The sequence below is a fragment of the Pantherophis guttatus genome, chromosome 1 (assembly GCF_059756535.1).
Source record: "Pantherophis guttatus breed Tessera chromosome 1, ASM5975653v1, whole genome shotgun sequence".
Taxonomy (NCBI): Eukaryota; Metazoa; Chordata; class Lepidosauria; order Squamata; family Colubridae; genus Pantherophis; species Pantherophis guttatus.
Genome location: NC_142063.1, coordinates 74,331,150 through 74,347,766, shown reverse-complemented (window position 1 = coordinate 74,347,766; position 16,617 = coordinate 74,331,150). Strand labels below are relative to the sequence as shown.

Below are 16,617 nucleotides of genomic sequence, written 5' to 3'. Positions count from 1 at the left end.
ATAATGTTGGAAGAAAACATCCTAGTTAACATAATAGAACCCTGGGCTTCTAGGAAAGGATGATCTCATTTGACAATTGTGTATAAAATCATTTTGGCAGATTGACAGTAACCATCAATAGGATAAAATGTTTTATTCTTGTAGCACAAGCTTGATTCAGCACTGGAATTTATTCTTCCAATCAAATGTTTTTTGCTAAGAGAATGCCCTGATCTTAATTGGAGAGAAAAGTGAGGTGAAGTTCAATGCAAGAGAAACATATCGTTTTGAGTTAAATAAAATAGAGATAGTTACACACAATTATTTTATTTTCATCTTTTTTCAATATAGCATACAAATTTACCTGGGAAACAAGCTCCAATGAACATAGTATAGTTTACTTCACAATTTAAAAAAAAAGTGCTGAAAACATCTTTTGTATATAACTAGTTGTCTTTCTCTTAGAAATTAATATAAAATCTCTGTGCACCTGCAGCTCTCTCATCCCAAAGCTTGCAATTAGCTATAATAGAATAGACCTGCAAGACTCCCAAAATCCTGAACTAAAGTAAAAAAAACAATATTTAAATTCTTTTGGCAGGAGGGGGTAGAATTCTAAGAAAACAACAGACCAACATTTCAAGAGGCACACACAAAGGCAAAGAAAAGAAAAATGAAAAAAGCACTTTTGCCATAAAGCTGTAATGATACGAGATTATTTATGATTGAGATGGAGAATTTATGACCCTTCAGGCCTTGGGTTAAAACTCTTAAGATCTTTTGCAGTTAGTCATTTTGCCTAGGACTGCTGAGTGTTGTAGCTCAACATTGGGAAGGGCATTTTGGATTTATTATTTTCTTCAAGCCACCTTAGTAAGTTTGAGGTCTCCTGAGATTTGCAAAACAGTCATCCTTTGCAAAGGCTGCACACGGTGACTGAAACTACACAACTGACGTCCGTCAAGCAGGATTCGGATCTGCTGATGTTCACATAAAAGTTCCATCTGAAAATGAACAACAGGCTAAAGAAATTGTTGGAAAGTTGGCATGCAAACATCTCGCAGATAAAATGTCATGATACTTCAAGCAACAACACTAAGATTTCAATATCCAATGAACTCCTAAGATATAAGATTTGGGCCATATATACAAATGCACCCATCCCCAAGTACTCTTAAAGACTAACAGTTACCCCAAACAACAGGCTGGGAACTATTGGTCTAGTTTCTCTTCTTCTTGCTCCTGTAGAAAGTAAAGTAGAAAGCAATGTTTTGTATGAATGTGGTCACAATTTCAGTCTCTCCAAGTTAAAGCATGGTGGGCAACTTCTGTTTTGTTTGTTTTAAAATTTATTTGCCACCCATCCCGTATCCAATAACTCTGAGCGACTTACAATATAACTTCCTGCAGCTTGGAACCACACTTTTTTCATAAAGATTTTTGTCCTGGTTTCACTCTTATAGAGTGAAATGTCAAAGGATTTGAATAGCTGAAGAATGTTGCTGTTGAAGATTTGGACAATTGTCAGTTAACAATGGGAATTAGGTAACATAGTTTTTTTTTCTTTTTACAATCCTTTAATTCCATTATTCGGGATGGAGTCAGGGTGACTGAATGGAGCTGAGCATCTTCTGGCCAGATGCAATTCCTGACACCTATGTGGAGTTCACAGCAGATATTTTCTCTTTGTGCCTCATAAACATCTACCACTGCCTAGTATTGAACTCACAACCTTCTGAGTGGGAGGCAAGCGTTTTCACCTCTAGGCCACGCACCGCTCAGGAAGTGAACAACAGATTGCCAGGCATAAACTGATTAGAATGTGCAATACTTCAAATCTGAAGATACAAAGAGTCTTCGGAATACATGGGGCACAATAATAGGAAAAGATACAGCTGCTTTAAAGAGTTGAAATTTGATGCTAAGTCACCTATTTGCTTTTGAATCTTTGAAACCAAAGCTATGCACAGTCCTAAGACTCTGTGTGTGTGTGTGTGTGTAAGAGAGAGAGAGGGAGGGAGGGAGGGTGGGAGAGAGAGAGAGATTTATTACCTTAAATGAGTCCTCTGCTGTAAATGGAAAATAGGGAATTGTCTTTTCCTCCTTGCCCCATTTCCCAGCAATTTGCGAATTCCGGACAATGGATTTCTCAGTAAAACTGACTACAAGTAATAATCCAATATCCCTGGTTGTGTGATCATCCTTGGGGTCACAAAGCAAAGTCACTGAAAAACTACAAGAAAGTAATTAAGCATTAAGGAACTACAGATTTTAGCAATGATAGCATATATTTTATAAAGAGCTGTTCTTTCTCTTTCTCCTTCCTAATATTCCATGCCACCCATTATCACCAGGCTCTACAGGATATACAAACATTAAAAATGATCTGTACAATAAAACACCATAATTGCCCTAGAATAAAATAACCCTTCAAATATAAAAAATCTATAAAAGAAGTAGCATCTTCCCAACCATTAAATTTTGAAATTTCACCCCAAAAGTTTTCCAGCCATGTGCACATAGTCATTTATTTCCACAATAAGTAGCAAATATGATGTACTCTACCAGCAATAAAAAATAATTATATTTCTCCTAACTCAGCCGTGGTAGTACAATACTAAAAGTGAATGAAACTCATAACCAAAAAGTGTTTACAATTAAACAATGAAGTCTTGCATGGATGCTTCCAGATCAAAATCTCTGAGCAATAGCAAGCAAAACTATTCTGTTATTTTTACTTCTCTTAACTTGTGGGTGAATATGAAACGAAAATAGCTGGGAAAAAATAGTTGGATAAAACCCCCAAGAAATTGGAAATGGAAAATAAAGAGGAAGGCAAAAATAGAGGGCTCATTACAGATTTATTTGCAACATTGTTTGGATTATCCATATGATTCTATCAATCAGACAGATTACAATTTGCACAATGAAAACTGAACAGTATAAAACACGTGGGATGGTGATATCATATGTAGTATGATATAAAACTGACTTTTGATGTAATAAAAGCAGAAAATAATCCTTTTGGTTAAAAAAAATCAATTGATCTTTTACACCCACCAGAAGTACTTCACATGAAAATATGTATTTGTGGGCTAGGAGACTTTGGCCACAAAAATCCAGATAATCACTAGAAGACAGCAAAGCTTTCTCAAATGCTTTAAATCAGTAGTTCTCAACCTTTTTGTCACCACAGACCCCCTTTAAATACTTTTTGTGGCCACGGACCATGGCCACAAACCACCAAGATTTTACTCAAGATTTAAATCATAACATTTCTTGAAGCCTTCGCAGACCCCAAGCATTTGTGGATCACAGGTATATACCACTGCTTTAAATCATTGCTGCTGTCTGGTAAGGAGCTGGATTCTTGCCAGCCAGATCTAGTAATACTAATGGTTTTATGTTAGTCTGGTGTAGAAAAACCAACAACAGCATCCTAAGACTTTGGATGTATTAGTAAAATACATTATTATAATGTATTTTAATATAAAACTTATTACTGTATATAAACCTTGTGTTCTAGTTTGTGTAGAATTAAGGCATTGGACAAGAAACCAGAAGACTGTGAATTTTAGCCCTTCCTTTGGCACAAAAACCAGCACAGTAACTTAGGGCTCATCACACTTTCTGCCCAACTCACCTTACAGGTTTGTTGTTGTAGGAAAAATAGGAGAGAGAGTATTATGTATATTGTTTGAGTTCCACAAATACAGGTAGATTTTAAATCAAACAATGTTTCAGATGCATCCGGAGTCTCAATGATATGTAAATTGTTTGAGGAAGGAAATAAAAATAGAGTTTAGAGGAAATGAAGAAAAAATAGATGCTGGCAATTACATTAACAGACACCATGGACAAAAAGGGTGTGGGTGACAAGGGAATTCTGCCATTGTTCAGCTTATTAACCCATGGAATGTCATTTTTTAAAAATGTTATTCCATTTTAAGCAAAAGATGATAAAATGATCCTGTTGGTCTTTTATAAGTCCTTAAAGACATGGTTTTTGTCCCCAAGCTCGGAGATCCAGATGCGTGGCAGTGCCCATGCAATGGTTGTGAAGAATATAAATTTACATCAATATAAACTGAATGAATGAATGAGTGATGAATGAATGAAAATGTATTTTCCTGATGTAAAGTGAACAAGGCAGAAGAATTCAGAAAATGAGAAAAATCAAATGGGGGAAAACATGTACGTACAAAATTCATTCATGGACGTATTTGATGGCGCCCTGTATACCTTTCCCAAATGACCACATTGTCTGTCAATATTTGGAAACCTCTGATCTAATCCAATCTTCTATTCAGTGCAATATTTATAATTCAGAATGCATCTTTTTCCCATGTCCCCCTCAATTTGTAAGTTACACTACAAAAACTAATTGTCTGAAATAAAATGCCTTGCTCAGGAATAAGTTATGCCCGCTGGCGACACCCAGGGGAAGGGCCTTCTCTGTGGGAGCTCCTGTCCTGTGGAATGAACTGCCCCCGGAAATACGCAAGATCTCCAACCTCCGTGTGTTTCGCTGTGCCCTTAAGACCCTGCTGTTCCGCCAGGCAGGGCTATCTATGTAAATGATTTTTAAATTGGTGTTTTAAATTTTGGGTTTTAAATTCTGGCCTAAATTATTTAATACTTTTAACTATTTTAAAACTGTTGTTGTATTTTGTGTTTTTAATTGGCTGTACGCTGCCCTGAGTCCTTCGGGAGGGGGGGGCGGTATATAAATTAAATTATAAATAAATAAATAAAATAAGAAATGTCTTTTTATTCCACATTTCTTTTTATGTTCTCAGAGAGAAGGAAAGAGGATGAGAGAAGGCCGCTGATATGGGCATGTCCTGAGAGCAACACCTTCCACCCTTGCCAAGACTGCCTACTAACTAGAAGTCAATGGCCAGTGACCTTGCGGGCATCCAAAACAGAGATGGCAAGACACCATCAACTAAAATATGCAAGCCGCAGGCCTATGCACTGGAGATGCAGCTGACCATGCAAAGTGCGTTCAATGATGCAAAAAGCGGACCCTGCACTTGCTAGGAAGAAGAAGAAGAGTGAAGGAAAGAATCTTTTTATCAGAGAATCCAACAGCCAGTCTGCCTCTCTTGTCTTTCAAATAATATGTTTTGGCCCTAATAGGCAATTTAACTGCAGCTCAAATACCAGGTCCTGTACTTACCTTTCGGGACTAGGATATATCATGCCCATGATAGTGATTTTCATAGTTGGCCTCAGTCCACCCTTAATTTCACCGACATACTTTTCTACCTGAATGTGGTTTTAAAAAATTCTAAATATGTGGTTAAAGATGACATTTATAACATTAAAAAATTACTAAGATTCTGAGCATTTTGATAATACCTCTAATAGTCAACAAAAATGTTAAGCTCTCTTTTGCTAGACTTATTCAAGGAGAGGCTAAAAAGCCATCCCACAAGGAAGGCTTGCATTTGGGCTGAATCCAGTGTCCAATGCTAGAATTCTATAGTACATAATAACATGGAAAACTAGGCAACAATTACAATCATATTATTAACCTACAAACCTATCTATACAAAGATTATTCTCCAAACGGTAAATGCATTTCAATGCCTTTCTGCCTGTTTTTCTGAAAATTCACAGGAATAAAGAGGAAAATGGAAGGACAGCTCAGTTCTGTGAAATGGATTTCATTGAAGTCTACTTTAAATAAACTCAACACTGTGTTATTCACCACACCATTAGAACCCTTATATTTTTTAGGTGCTTTGTTGGAATATAGTGGAATTTAGGTGATCTAGGCCCCAGCCCTGGAGCAATTTCTGTAATACTACATTTTATATACAGAATTTCATTGCAGACTAATTATATTCCACAGCTTTGGTAAATCAAGATTACAATCTTCTTTTCATTTTCTATTCAACTTGTTTATTACTCTGTTGCAGATCTTGTTCAGCAATGGAAAAACACTGATCACAGTATGGAGAGATACTTTCTAAGTATCTCACATGAATAAGTGCCAGGGATGTATGTCTATTCTATACATTCCCTCCCTATACAAATGCAAAGTATCCATACATAAATATTGTATATAAAATCACTCTGGGTATTAATCCCCACACATATAAGAAACTCTCATTCAGTTCAGTACTTTGCAAAATCTATAGTTCTAAATGTTTATGGTAATTGTGCATAGTTTGTGGTTCTCTTTGGCTATACTGAAGCCTAAATAATCTCACAAGTGCACAATACTTCAGGCTATGCAAATATTTCTGATTCTTAACTTTGTCAGCTGTTTCCATAAAATAATTATATCAAGAAGCAATTTTAATCAATTTCAATTTTAAAACACAAGATAATTAATGCAAGGAATCAATAGTTTTTCTCTAGTTAGTTTCAAGTTTATGAAACAGAAAATACACTTTTTTTGGTTACCCTTCTAAACAAATTTACTCAGAAGTAAGTCTTGTTTTGTTTTGTTTACTTACATTTGTGCACTTGTCATTTTCTGTCATTTTTTTTTTTTTTGGCTTGCGGTGTTCTTTAGAAATGATCCAAAAACGTTTGTTCTTGTTTCTATACATCCACATAAGAAACAAAAAGGATAGAATAAAGAGGGGATGTCATGAAGAACATAATCTCTAGAAAACACCAGCTAGACCCCACCCTTGCATATATAGCTGAGTCACAATAGTCAGTATCTTCAAAACACAACCAGAATAGTAAGAAGGAAGCTCAGTTGCTTTGCCTTCTCTCCCAAGGATCAACAAAGGGTAGTTTTTGCATGGTTCCAACCATACTTGGATAGCATCAGCCAAGGAGAAATCTCTGAGATGATGTTGTCTGTAAATCAATACTTGGAGAATATTGTGCCACATAGTGAAATATTTTGGTGGTCTCCATTCGGAGACATTCATATTTCCAACAAAGGGGCTCTTCTCTTCAGGGCAAAATAAACAGGATAATTAAAGATGTGATAAACCAGCTACAATTCCAACATCTTTATGAACTTGATTTTCAGATATTACAATCACAAGGTGAACAAGCTTAATACCAATGTGGTATAATAGTAAATAAATAATGGAGATTATATTCATGGAATGTGCAATTGGAAATGTTAATGTTTTGGAAACTAAACTATTACAGAATCCTGGAGCAAACTGAATGGTCTTAGGGGAGATTCAGCACATACTGTTTGACCCATTGCCAGGAGAGGTCACTTCCTGTATGAGGAAGTAATGTCATCCTCCTCTTCCCATACTCAACCTATTGCACATGGACTCTGCACCTGGGTTTTCAGCTTTGGTTCAAAACTCCTCTTTTCTAGGCCAAACTGTGTTAAGCCCTTCCAGCCCTTTTTGCCGTTCTGGTAGCAGCCCCAGATCGGTTGCAGCGCCTGGCAATTCTCCTTCTCTGTGCATCCATTTTGCTCTGGATAATGTTCTCTGCTGGTCAGCAGTTACTGGTTTTTTTTTATCATCTTATGTTGCTTTCTCAGTCTTCAACCCTAGAAGTTTCCTTTAATCCTTAATCTCTCAGTAGGCACTGCTTCCATTTTTGCCCAGATTGGGAGAAGCAAACTCCCCTTGCTTTCTCACCCCACTGCCCACCCCACTGCAAATGCTCTCTTCCTTTTCCTTTTGTTTTTCCCCCCCCCAAACATCTTTAAGTTGGAAGGTAGGAACATTCCATGAAACTCAGTATAGGACAAGATTCAGACAAAGACAAAGGCCACTCTTTTGAAGACAGCAAAGTTCACATTTGGGACAGAGAGGAACCACATTTGCTGGTTTAAAAGAGGAATCAGAGGCCATCTATGTCAAAATTGAACAGCCCTCTCTCAACAGGGGGTGGGTGGATGGGATATGACATCATCTACAGTCTACAACACACTCCTTTCAATAGTTCCAAGAAGGCTCCACACCCATTTGCACTATTCAGATGACCCTGATGACAGAAATAAACCTCCAGGTGGCCTCAATGACTCTCTAAAAGAATGCAAATGACCAGCTGTCTTCAAGGAATATAAATCTTTCCATTCCCCACCATCCAATCAGAGCTGAAGAAGTTTCTTGTATGAAAAGTGAAATGTCTTTAAAGAAAAAATCAGGAAGTCCAGTTGCCTCTTGAAAAAAGCACCTTTGGGACAAAAACGACCTGGATGACTGAGAATCTCCCTAGATATTTAAACTGAGTATCAGAGTCTCAATGATACGAAGAGGAAAAAGGGTTTATAGTAGAGGATATAATGTGGGAAGACAGCTGGCTGTGATTACATGGACAATAATTTTCATTGGGACTGGCAATGATCTGAAGCAGTTGGGCATGTACATTCATGTGTTGACAGCTATGACGTGCTTTAAAGCAGTCCCAGGAGTCTTCCAAAAAGAGCTGCAGCATTAGCACTTTTTTGTGCTAACCGACTTTATGAAATAGCTCTCCTTTCAAGTGCTTTACATCTTGGTTAGCCAGATTTGATAGCAACCATGATTCTGAATGAATCCTTTCTTTGATAAAATGGCCCATCCCTTGACACCAGGATTATCTGTGAAGTGATTGATTTGTAAAATAATTTTTATTTCCTAACCTACTCTTTTTCACATGGGTTCTATTTTATAGATAGATATAGATTATATATATATATATATATATATATATAGAGAGAGAGAGAGAGAGAGAGAGAGAGAGAGAGAGAGAGAGAGAGAGAGAGAGAGAGAGAGAGAGAGAGAGAGAGAATTATACATTATGTATAAATGCTACTGGTTTGAAATAAAACGGTGTTCTGAACTCTGGGCATATTCCTAGAGTGTTGGGCTTTTTCACTAGGAAAGAAAAGGGAGCTGCCATTTGAAAATGTCCGTTGAGATTCTTGCTCAAAGCAACTAATGCTTTTTCATTGAAGGACCTCACAGCACAGGTTCCCAATTCGCCTTGGAGGAAAGTACTAAACTGAGCTGGGCTGGATTAGGAGTTGGATGGGAGACTACGAAGAAATCACGGGGATATAGACCAGACTAGGGAATTTAAAAGCGCCCAGGAGCAAGAGAATATAGCACATCAGTTTTGTATACTGCTATAACACAATTCCATGGACTTGTGCGTGTCCACACGAACATTCGCGCTGGATCGAAAGACAGTGGAGACCACTGCCTTTGCCTCCACCTTTCAGGACTCAGAGAAATCCTTTCTCTGCTTTCCTGCCTTTTTCTGTAAAAGAGTCTGAAGGGAAGAAGAAGCGTCTGCTCCATACGGGGTGTTGCGAGATCCCAGATGCACAAAGCCGGACACGGCCGCAGCGACCGGGATAACCCTAAAGCCAAGAACCTTTGCGCAGCCGCACTCACACCCTCCGCGGGGCAGGCCAGAGTAGGTAGGAAGGCGAGAGACCCCGACGAAGGACTAAAGGAGAAGCGCGAGCGCCAGTTTCGCCTGCCCGTTTGAATCACGGCGCCTGCCCAGACTCGTTGCCCGACGAAGCAATGGCGTATTTCCCTTCCAGTCCGCCCCTGACGTCATTGGCCTGTTAGATCACCTGATACGCTATTCAACATGGCTGCGGCCATCACGCTCGATGGCATCGGGAAGGAGGGGTTGCGCAGAAAATAGTAAAGCTATTTTTTTTGGGTCTCCCCCAGGTGAGTCAGGCTGGAGGCGGGAACAGTTACCTCTTTTACAAGGCAGAGATTTGAGGGAACAAGGGGACCGTGAGAGGTCAAACTCCGAGACCGAAGTAGGGACTTTCATGTCTGGGAAAGTTTTGCAGAGGCTGCTCTCATCAAAGGAGACGGCGCGTCCATCAGCAAATCCAGACGGGCAGACCTTCCCCTGTTATTGCCTGCGTTTACTGTGATGCAGACGGCGGCTTACTCATGAGGGCGCGGCTTCGAAAAGTTTTCGAGGCGGTCAGCCCCCAGAAGGGCATTGGTTAATATCAAGACTGTACAGTATTCCTCCTTTGCCTAGGACGGTGTAGGACCACCCGATCTGGTCTGCGAGAGTCTGGACGACCACTAGATAGCGGCCAAGAGCCAGAGGAAAAACAAGTCTTTGTGGGAGCTAACCAGTCTGCTAGAGTTAAGAGGACTTATTTCAGAGTACCTGTTGAAGAAGTGGAAATCATGTGAACTGGATATATTTAGACCTCAGGAAGGATAGATGCCTGGAAATTTTGATTTAATGAGGACTTCTAGTTACAATTTCTCTTAGTTGCAAAAGAGATAGATAGATAGATAGATAGATAGATAGATAGATAGATAGATAGATAGATAGATAGATAGATAGATAGATAGATAGATAGATAGATAGATAGATAGATAGATGATAGATAGATAGATAGATAGAATTCTTTATTGGCCAAGTGTGATTGGACACACAAGGTATTTGTCTTGGTGCATACACTCTCGATGTAATAAAAGAAAAGATACATTTGTCAAGAATATTGCAAACGTTTGTACACACTTTCACAACAGAATTAACTAAGTAGTTCTGCTGATTGAAATGAGTAGTATATAAACAAGAATGTTTTTGCAAGTTATTATTGATTTTTGGTGCAGATCTTGGCAGAGTCAGGTTTTGGAAAGCTGGTAAATAACTGGGGAATCAGTCAATAAAGAAACTTCTCCACCTTCGTTAGCTGAGCTAGAAGGGGGAGCAGTGGTGAATTTGGAATTTTAAATCAGAAAACAGTTACTGTGGTTTTCTAGCTGGCTAAACTTTTGAGAAAGACAAAAGTTCTTTTTTTCCTTTTTCCAAAATCTTTTCATTTTAGGAAATAAACTATAAGCAACAGCTGTATATATATGAAATATATTTAAAAGTAGGAGATGATGAATCAAGGTTTTGCCTTTTGAAGCAGGAAAATGTATCCATTTGGTAGAGAGGAAGCAGCATCCCTTGAACGACTCTTCTGGTTCTTCTCTGAATGTGTGCAAAGGGGAGACTGGGAACTTGCACAGGCCTGTGTCCCTCAGTTACAGCAGTTGGAAGATGATGGCTCTGAAAAGGTTGAAAAAATCCTTCATGCCCTAATAATCTGCCCTTCCCGTTTGAGGTAAATTATATTCAATCACAAATGGGTGAAAGTAGTGTGAAAAGAGGATTTCATCATTTATAACATGTAATAATGCAATCCTGTACATACATATGGACAAATAATTCTTAATTATTTTCAGCGTGATTACTTACCTTGCAGGTAGATTTATAAGGTACTAGATCCTAAAATTATTTTTCATGTTGTTCCATGTAGACCAGCAAAAAAATTTTTGAATTTAATGTGCACATTGTGGTTAGAGGCAAAATGAAGTGTCTTTCTGATGCTTAGAACTAATGTGAAATATTTTTCAGGAATTAAAGAAACTCCAGAGTTTTAAATCATCTGGTGGTAAACATACTGATATCCACAAGATTTGAATACTGCTGCATGTTAGCTTTTAAATGGTTTACTATATTTTTAGAGGATATAAAATTGGTGATCTATTGGAACACAGGGAAATCATTTTCCTGGTCATTACCCCGGAAAAAATACTTTCCATTATTTTATTCTCAAATTTAAATTGGATCATTTGCTACAGATTTTCTAAAAGTATAGTTATGGCAGATGGAAGAAGTCCAAGTGACTGGGGTCGTAGAAAGCTAGAGGAGTGAGCTTACACTATGTGCATATTTAGCTTGTGGTGAAATTTTGAGAATTACAGTTTTCTGGACTATTGGGTAATTCCTGCTATGGTTGCAATTTAAAATATTAAGAGTATTTTTTTTAAAAAGTGGTATATTATGTAAATATATTCTTAATTACATGTTTGTAGGAATGAAGCAAAGCACAGTCCTCAAAAACTTGCTTGGTTTTGGCTCCTTGTATTGCAGGAATGGCTATCACACAAACAGGTAAAGAAAAACATTTTAGTCCTATGTAGAAAAATATTATGTCTAGTATAGAGAGAAATTTTGCAGTAGCAATAAAAGATAGGAATCATAATTGGAGTAATTACAAGAAGTCTTAAGACTTTCCTTCAATTAAGGTAAAGGTTCCCCCACACATGTGCTAGTTGTTTCCGGCTCTAGGGGTGGTGCTTATCTCTGTTTCTAAACCTAAGAGCCAGCGCTGTCCAAAGACAGCGCTGGCTCTTAGGTCTCCGTGGTCATGTGGCCAGCCTTACTAAACGCCGAAGGTGCACAGAGTGCTGTTACCTTCCCACCAAAGTGGTCCCTATTTTTCTACTTGCATTCTTTTTTTTTTACGTGCTTTCAAACTGCTAGGTTGGCAGAAGCTGGGAGAAGTAACGGGAGCTCACTTCGTTACGCGATGCTAGGGATTCGAATAGTTGAACTGCCAACCTTCTGTTCGACAAGCTCAGCATCTTAGCCACTAAGCCACCGTGTCCCGACTTCTTTCAATTACCCTAAGCCAAATAAGTCAACTAAACCTGGGCTGGATAGGAAGAAGCTTGGCAAATAATTCTGAACAATGCAAAGGAAAATGGATTGCAATCAAATAGGCATATTGCAGTCTTACTTAAACTGCTTCCCCAAAAAATGCTTTCCTTTTTTCTTTTTTTTTAAAGGCTGCAGTTTAGAATAGTGGTTAAGGCATTAGATTAGTACCCAGGAAGCTATGGGCCCTTAGACACAATGCCAGCTGGGTAACCTTGCATCAGTCATTTTCAGCCCTAGGAAGCAGGGAATGGTAAATCACTTCCAAAATCTTGCCAAAACTTCAGGGTCTTGTCCAAGCAGTCATCGGGAGTCAATCCTGATTCAAAGGCAAAAAAACCCTCTAATAATGTAATTTCTATATTTCACTATATTCTTATAATGTAATTCTCATAATAGAATATACTCTTGAATTTTGGCGAAGGTACTCATATTTTTAAATTTCTTGCTCCTGTGCATTGAAAATCAGTCTAACATGCAATTCCTGACTGTAAAGCTGCCATTACAGATTCACCTCTTGACTTAATGAGAAATTAAGCAGTTGTCTAAGTTAATTAAATAATCTGGGAGTAGCAAAAATAATTTTCCCAACTATATGCATAGCTAAAATCAGTGGAACCCTTGAGTCTGAGCCAAATGTGGGTTCATACATATCAATAAATAGCTGAGGGAGCAATTGCAAAAAAACAAAAGCAATCCATTTGTTTGGGGAAATATCACAGTATGTGGATATTGCTAGGTGGTGTTAAGCATCTGAAACTATATACCACAAAGTATGTAGCAATTCTTATTCATACTTGCCATTTTTTTCTTACATTTTCTTATCTGTTCTTTAATAATTCTAGAAAACTGTCCCAGCAGCTCTCCAAAGAGAAACTGAATTCTTGCTTCTCCTAGAAGAACTGGAAAAAGATGTCCCGTTTGTTGTTCTAAAGGTGTGGTTCGTTTTTAAGGATAACAGGTTATTTCCCGTGCAGACATGTCTGAACACAGTATTTAGTGCATACAGGTTGGATGTTAATTCAGAATACTAATATAAGAATATGAACTTTGTTGGATAGACGAGAGCGCTAATTAATACAGTGTTACACTTAGCGTACAAGTGTAAATGGCCAATCAAGGAAGCCTTCTACTGTAGGCAATGAGGACATCAGGATCCTCCCACACATTTCTTTGAGGATCCATTGTTGAGAAATACAATGCCTCTGATACAGGAAGAAATTATGGCCACCATGCGTATCACCAGCAAATGATAGCTCCCTGGATTTATCTGAACTTTACAAACTATTGGATAACATTATATAATGTGATAGTGACTCGTAGACCTTGACTTGCACAATGTCAACAAGTACTTTCTTTGATCTGTTCTGAATCTCCCACATTTCAGTTCAACCACAGCTCGAGTTAGTATTTTGAGAGAGAAAAATAAATATTTTTCTTTCCATTTTTGTCTATTGTGTGTACCTGTCTAATATTACCTATTATACATCTTCATATATGCCATATGCCAAAGTCTTTTTCGCAGGGAAGTTGTTTTAGCCTTTTGATCACTTTGATTGCCTTTTCTATATATTTACTTTTAGTAGTTTTTCTTTCAAAGTGCAGGGATAAAGAAAAAGATAAGGTATTTCCAAATGCTTTTGCACAATGGAATTGTATAAAGGCATCATTATATTGACAGTTCTATTTTTTTGTTCCTTTTCTAATAATCTTCAACATGACATTTTCATTATGACTTTTTCAACAGCAGTTCTATTCTATCCAAAGTTTTAATGTGAAAGATTATTATGACAGCTACATAAGATAGACCATGAAATAACTGCTTATAAAATCAGGATGGCCTGATTATTGCCTGATTAGTTAGATCATCAAAAGAGGCCTTTTTGAATAGCCTCTCACAGTCAGAAGCTTATGTTCCTAGATTTTTTTCTGTGTCCTTTCCAGTTTATAAAATACTCTTCTCCTGTTCTTATCCTCAGGAGAATAGTAAACCCTACCTCTTTTATTAAGTGTTTAACTGAATTATTTTAGTGTGACTAATTTGTAATTTTAGCTCTGATTTTAATGGTATTGTTTTATTTTTTATGAATCATTTGTATTTTTATTGGTGTATGGTGGCTTGAATTTTGTAAAGACAGAAAAATGAGATTAAAAATTAATAAATAGTAGGAATAAATAGGAGGTGAGGTGATAGCTTCTAGAATGTATGAATCAGGAACTGACTTTCCCTAACTGGAATTTGGCTCCTTTCACCTTTGGTTTCACTGAGTTTTAATAGCAGATAATGCAAGAAACAAATGATACATCTCTTTCAATACAACACTAAATGTCTTCATTGCAATTATTTCAAGTTACATGCTTCAGTTCAGTACCCAGTATTACAAAGCTGGGATGCCATATAGCTACTTAATTACTTTTTAAGATTTAAATCCTGCCTTTCCTTGTGGTTCAGATTTGTTTTCTCTTAACAACACTATAAGGTAAATTGATCTGTGAGATTGTGATAGGCCTGAACTAAATGAGTGACTATGGCCAAGGGAAAAAGCCAGTTTCCTGTAGTGGTTAAGGCTACAAAATGGTTAAGGCATCAGTATAGAAAAATAGTCTGCCATAGCAATGACAGTGACACCACTTTCTTCTGGGTGTTTGTTTGATACCCAATATCCCTACATCTAATCACAGTGCTGTTTTCTACACACTGATATCCTGAAGGATTGAATTAGAATTCTCATTAATTCCAAGCCACTATCTGAATATTATAGTCCAGCACATTTGGATGGTGCCAAACTCAGAAATACCATCCTATGAGTATCATTCATGTTAAATAACTGCGAATGCAGGATTAGTAGAAGAACTAAGTGATTCCTTTTATAATACTGTCTGGTACCATGAAGATTTCTTGTGGTCCTGAAGGGAATCAAGTAAATTTTCAATTCATCTTTCTTTTTCCTTTTTGATGTTGTATTGGTACCTTTGGGAATAGGCAGACCAGAGGCAGCTGTCTCATAATCATAGGGCTGGACCAGCTAATCCAGCTAACTGCAACATTATCAGCTGCCAAAGAAATAGGTGTGTACAGGCAGGTACTGGTTTCTACATGTCCCAAAGGTGCTTTTTCAGGAGGCAACTGGACTTTCTTGTTTTTCTTTTGAAGATGTTTTGCTTCTCATCCAAGAAGTTTCTTCAGCTCTGACAGGATAGTGGGGAATAGTCCAGTTGCCTCCTGAAAAAGTACTTTTGGGATTACCATGACCTGGATGACTGAGAATCTCTACAAACTTTTGGTTTCTACATTATATGGGCTTTTTTTCATTTCTACTGAATAAATGCATTTGACCATTAACACGTATTTGATATATTTTTCATATTTAACATTTATGGAAGAAAATATTTTTCATATTTAATATATTTATGGAAGAAAATGTTCTTATCTAGCTATTTTTCCCTCTTAAGGAACTTTATGAAGCATTTGAAGACAACCATTTGTTGCATAAGAAGCAAAGAGATGGATCAGTACAGAAATTTGGTGCGGAGGTGATGTCTACTCTTCAAAAAATGCTCTTGCAGGCTCCCCGGAAATTGCAATCCATACTGGAACTTCTTCAGCGTGATCCTGTGGAATGTAGTTCTTCAGTAATACAAAGTGGCTTGCCACAGAACGTTTTTGTTGGCTTTCTTTGGGATTCACTCAAATGTTTGAAGCGTCTTCAGCTAAATCCAGAATTACTGGAGAAAGAGGGGAATAAAGTCGCAGATGAAATCTATAACGCCCTGAGTATGTTGAATTTGAAGGTGGACAATCAGACGAGAGAGCTAAGGCTCCTCTGCAGAGAACTTCTGGATGCTTGTTGGTTTGAGCAGAGTCCTCTTAGAGAGGAGAGACTACTCAGCTGCATGTTACGAAAAGACAGCCATGCCTTGCTTAGTCTCTTTGGCAGTGTATTTATTGAGAAGATGAAAGAAAAACTGTTGAGTCAAAAGTCACCAGGCAAAGGTTGGTGTGGTTGTATAGTTTGAGTTCTAACTGTACATTGTGGCTTAAGGGGCATCATCCAGCCCTCGCCAGGATTCTGTGTGGCCCCCACTCCTCCAGATCATCTGAATTGATGCTGAAAGGCTGAAGAATTAGCAGCCGTTATTGGAGCATTAGAGGCCACCATTCAGTGAGCATGTGGAGAGCTGGATGACAGGAAGGGTTTGATGATGTCACAGGAAGAGCTGGAGCTT

General features: G+C 37.8%; 2 protein-coding genes across 7 annotated transcripts in view; one reads left to right on the top strand and one right to left on the bottom strand.

Moving 5' to 3' along the window:
* Nucleotides 1-290: 290 nt before the first annotated feature.
* LOC117665568 (galectin-related protein A-like) lies at nt 291-9,438 on the bottom strand. 6 transcript variants are annotated; one of them, XM_034417616.3, is made up of 5 exons: nt 9,306-9,438; nt 6,450-6,537; nt 5,162-5,250; nt 2,032-2,212; nt 291-983 (listed from the first exon to the last, which is right to left on the bottom strand). In XM_034417616.3, exons 2-5 carry the CDS (start codon nt 6,474-6,476, stop codon nt 840-842), a joined length of 441 nt encoding a protein of 146 aa, XP_034273507.2. In that variant the 5' UTR covers nt 6,477-6,537; nt 9,306-9,438; the 3' UTR covers nt 291-839. The 6 variants fall into 6 exon arrangements, with proteins under 6 accessions (XP_034273507.2, XP_034273509.2, XP_034273510.2 ...); XM_034417618.3 differs by having other exon boundaries at nt 9,286-9,418; XM_034417619.3 differs by having other exon boundaries at nt 9,212-9,330.
* Nucleotides 9,439-9,449: 11 nt separating this feature from the next.
* Nucleotides 9,450-16,617, top strand: part of ZFYVE26 (zinc finger FYVE-type containing 26) — a 49,655-nt gene continuing 42,487 nt past the window's right edge. The window contains exons 1-5 of the mRNA XM_034417601.3: nt 9,450-9,596; nt 10,814-11,011; nt 11,766-11,844; nt 13,236-13,325; nt 15,844-16,384. Of these exons, the coding sequence (XP_034273492.2) occupies nt 10,821-11,011; nt 11,766-11,844; nt 13,236-13,325; nt 15,844-16,384 (901 nt within the window). The 5' untranslated portion in view covers nt 9,450-9,596; nt 10,814-10,820. The remainder of the gene's footprint in view (nt 9,597-10,813; nt 11,012-11,765; nt 11,845-13,235; nt 13,326-15,843; nt 16,385-16,617) is intronic.